The sequence below is a fragment of the Rhinopithecus bieti genome, unplaced genomic scaffold (genome assembly GCF_001698545.2).
Source record: "Rhinopithecus bieti isolate Rb0 unplaced genomic scaffold, ASM169854v2 scaffold_905, whole genome shotgun sequence".
Taxonomy (NCBI): Eukaryota; Metazoa; Chordata; class Mammalia; order Primates; family Cercopithecidae; genus Rhinopithecus; species Rhinopithecus bieti.
This window is the reverse complement of record NW_016803348.1, coordinates 1,889,900-1,893,185: the sequence shown is the minus strand read 5'-3', so window position 1 is coordinate 1,893,185 and position 3,286 is coordinate 1,889,900. Positions and strand designations below refer to the sequence as shown.

The 3,286-nt window shown below is 41.2% G+C and overlaps 1 protein-coding gene across 1 annotated transcript in view; it reads left to right on the top strand.

Moving 5' to 3' along the window:
* The window catches only part of LOC108533918 (submaxillary gland androgen-regulated protein 3A-like), an 11,267-nt gene extending 8,714 nt beyond the window's left edge, over positions 1-2,553 (top strand). Inside the window, exon 2 of the mRNA XM_017878964.1 lies at positions 2,077-2,553. Within this exon, the coding sequence (XP_017734453.1) occupies positions 2,077-2,553 (477 nt within the window). The remainder of the gene's footprint in view (positions 1-2,076) is intronic.
* Positions 2,554-3,286: the final 733 nt, after the last annotated feature.

Genomic DNA, 3,286 nt, shown 5'->3' with positions numbered 1-3,286 from the left:
CTAGCTATCAATGACTCCATGGTTGTGTGGCCAGTAAATCAGGGAAGTTCATTTCTAATTGCCTGAAATATCTTGGTGAAGCAGGAGAAAAGTCAGTTTGGTAGGGGTAGGTGAGAGCTCAGGATGAGGTGGAGAATGTTGATAAAACTGGCATCAACTTGGAAAATTACAGGCCTCTGGGGAAGTGGGAAGAGATAATCTGAGATAAGACACTCAAAAAAGGATTTCAGGCAGCACTGAAGGATGCTAACTTTCTGTGGGTACAGTGCTGGTGACACCCTCTAGCATTGTTAAGAACCTGGCATTAGGAATCCAGGACAGAGATGCTTTACTGTAATAGTAAAGTTTAGGATTAGCAAGGGTAATGGCCAAATAGGTGAAGGGACTGAGAACCACAAGAAGTGAATGTAGTTTTGGGTCCAAACAAACCATCTGCTCCAAGCAACCTGGACTTCTTGCCGTCAGTAGAGTGGAACTTCATTCTTACCCCAGAGCATTTGCATATTTTCCTTCTATTTGGCATGTTTCCTCCTTATTTTATATTCTTTAAGCCTCTTTTCAAATGACTCCTTCCCACGGAGACAATCCTTTATCATTTTCCTATCCAGAACTGATCACTTTAAATCCCTAATGTATATGTTCCTTCTACTACTTTTCAGTTATTTTTGAATTTTTTAATGGAGATGGGGTCTTGTTATGTTGTCCAGGTTGGTCTTGAACCGCTGGCCTAAAGCTACCCACCTACCTCAGCATCCCAAAGTGCTGGGATTACAGGCATGAGCCACCACGCCCAGCCTCAGCTATTTTCATTTCTAAAAATTGTACTCTATGTAAACCAGACCTGAGATAAGCACTACCCTAGGCACTTTACAAGTGATATTTCACAACAAATGTGACAACAACCGCAGGAGGTGAGTACTTTTATGAACATCATTTTCCTGACGAGAAAAAAAGACTCAAAAAGAATTCCACACTCACTCTATCTCTATGTGCCAGGAGAGCTCAAACACTGACATGAAACCCCACTCATTCCACTCATTTCACTTCCCTTCAGATCACATTTACCCCCCACCTTGTATTGTAATTACTCAGCCTATAGATTCGCAGAATAGATGTTTGTACCCCTGGCAACCTGCCAGGTTGACATTCATGACATGAATGAACCAGCTCCTTCATAAGCTCATTGCACGAAATAGTTGCTCATGTGTGTTTCACAATTAATTAATTAATTAATTAATAACCAGAACAAGCCTGAACCCTTGAATAAGACATAAAAAGACATGTTTTCCTCATGCTGCAAAGGCATTTATTTCCATTTGGAATTTGGAATGACAGACTTCACTATAGGCCAAGGACAAGATTTTTGTTCATTATCTATTTTTTCCAGTCAATACTATCCCAGCTTTCATTGAGAGCCTAGGTGTTCAGAGGGCAAAAGAGAAACATTTTTCTTTGATATAGATGTTCAGACATCATAACTTAGATACATTTAACAATTTTCTATTGCTCAATAACAAATTACCACTAATTAGTAGCCTTTAAAAACTCATTATTATCTCAGTTTCTTCGGCCATAACTGAGCTTGGCTTAGGTGGCTTCTCTGCTCAGAGTCTCACAAGGCTGAAAAAGTGTGTCCACTGCTGTTTTGTTTTGTTTTGTTTTGTTTTTTCCTGTAGCTCAGTGTCCTTTTTTTAAGCTTGTATGGTCATTGGTAGGATTCAGTCCCTTGGTTGTTGGACTGAAGCCCCTACTTTTTTGCTGCCTATGAGCCCGGGGCCACTCTCAGCTTCTGTAGCCGATCTACCATGTACTTCCACGTAGCCCTCCCCACAACACGGCATCTTGATTCAAAGCCCAAAGAAAAGCATTTGCTGCAGCTTCAAATCTCTCTGATTTCTTCAGACATTGTAGAACCTGTTTTAAAGGGGCTCATCTGATAAGGTCAGGCCAGTATGTGCCAGCAGAGAGTAGAAATCTTGGGGTCATCTCAGAGTTCTGCCTACCATAGAAAGCATTCATTCTTATATTTAGCTGTGAAATATCTGATTTAATAGTATTTACTTCTTTTTTCCACAGCCTGGTAAGAGTCAAAGAGGCCTCGGGGGACCATATCCACCTGGACCACTGTCTCCTCCTCCTCCTCCATCACCTTTTCCTTTTGGACCAGGATTTGTTCCACCACCCCGTCCTCCACCCTGTGGTCCATGGAGAATTCCACCACCCCCTCCTCTACTCTATGGTCCAGGGAGAATTCCACCATCTCCTCCTCTACCCTATGGTCCAGGGAGATTTCCACCACACCTTTCTCCACCCTATGGTCCAGGGAGAATTCAACCACTCTCTCTTCCTTACCCTTATGGCCCAGGTTATCCACAGCCACCTTCCCAACCAAGACCCTATCCACCTGGACCTCCATTTTTCCCTGTAATTCCTCCAACTGATCCTGCCCTCCCTACTCCTGCACCCTTAATACAGACAACTGCAACAGGTGCCACCACCACTGCAAAAGACACCACTACCCTCATAACCACTGCTTCTACTATCCAAAAATAAGAATTTCAACACTACTTCCAAGAGACTTTTAGATAAAATCACTTCCATTTTTGAATGAGAATAAACATTCCAAAGCACTGCGTTTTGGGAGAAATATCTTAGAAATTGTGAAACAATCCCCATGAACCTTTATATCAGCAGGGGAAAATAAAGAATTGAGCAACAATATGAAGTATCCACTGTTACCAGAGCCACTAGTTTATCCCCCATTTATGTCACCTAAATGAATATTAGTGCTACCAGAGCCTGGCCATGTCCCATGAGGCCAAAAAAGTAAATTAAGGAAAAATGCAATAAGACACTTGGACTTGAAGCTTAGAGTTACGAAGTTAGAAGAGTAGGCAACAGGATGCCCTCTTCAGTATGGCAACCCATCATACAATTACAAAGCCCAAAATAAGATGTTAATAGATACTAAAATGAAAGAATCTTAGCCCTCACCATAGCTTGCCCCATAAAAATTCCTGAGTACCACCTGATCACTGCTTATAAATAGTTGCAGAGAAGAAATGCCATTCCAACAAATCTAAATATCTGAGATGTGAATCGCAAGTCTTGGAATTTGATATGAAAAAATCATTTTCTAAGCTAAGATAGAGATAGGAGATGGTTTCAGATAGCAATAAGAAGAAGCTAATCACTGAGATTATCAAGTTTCCACTGCATCTATTTGTTGATGTTTGAATCAGCAGTATTATGATATGACTATTTAGGAAACGCCTCATAATGTCAT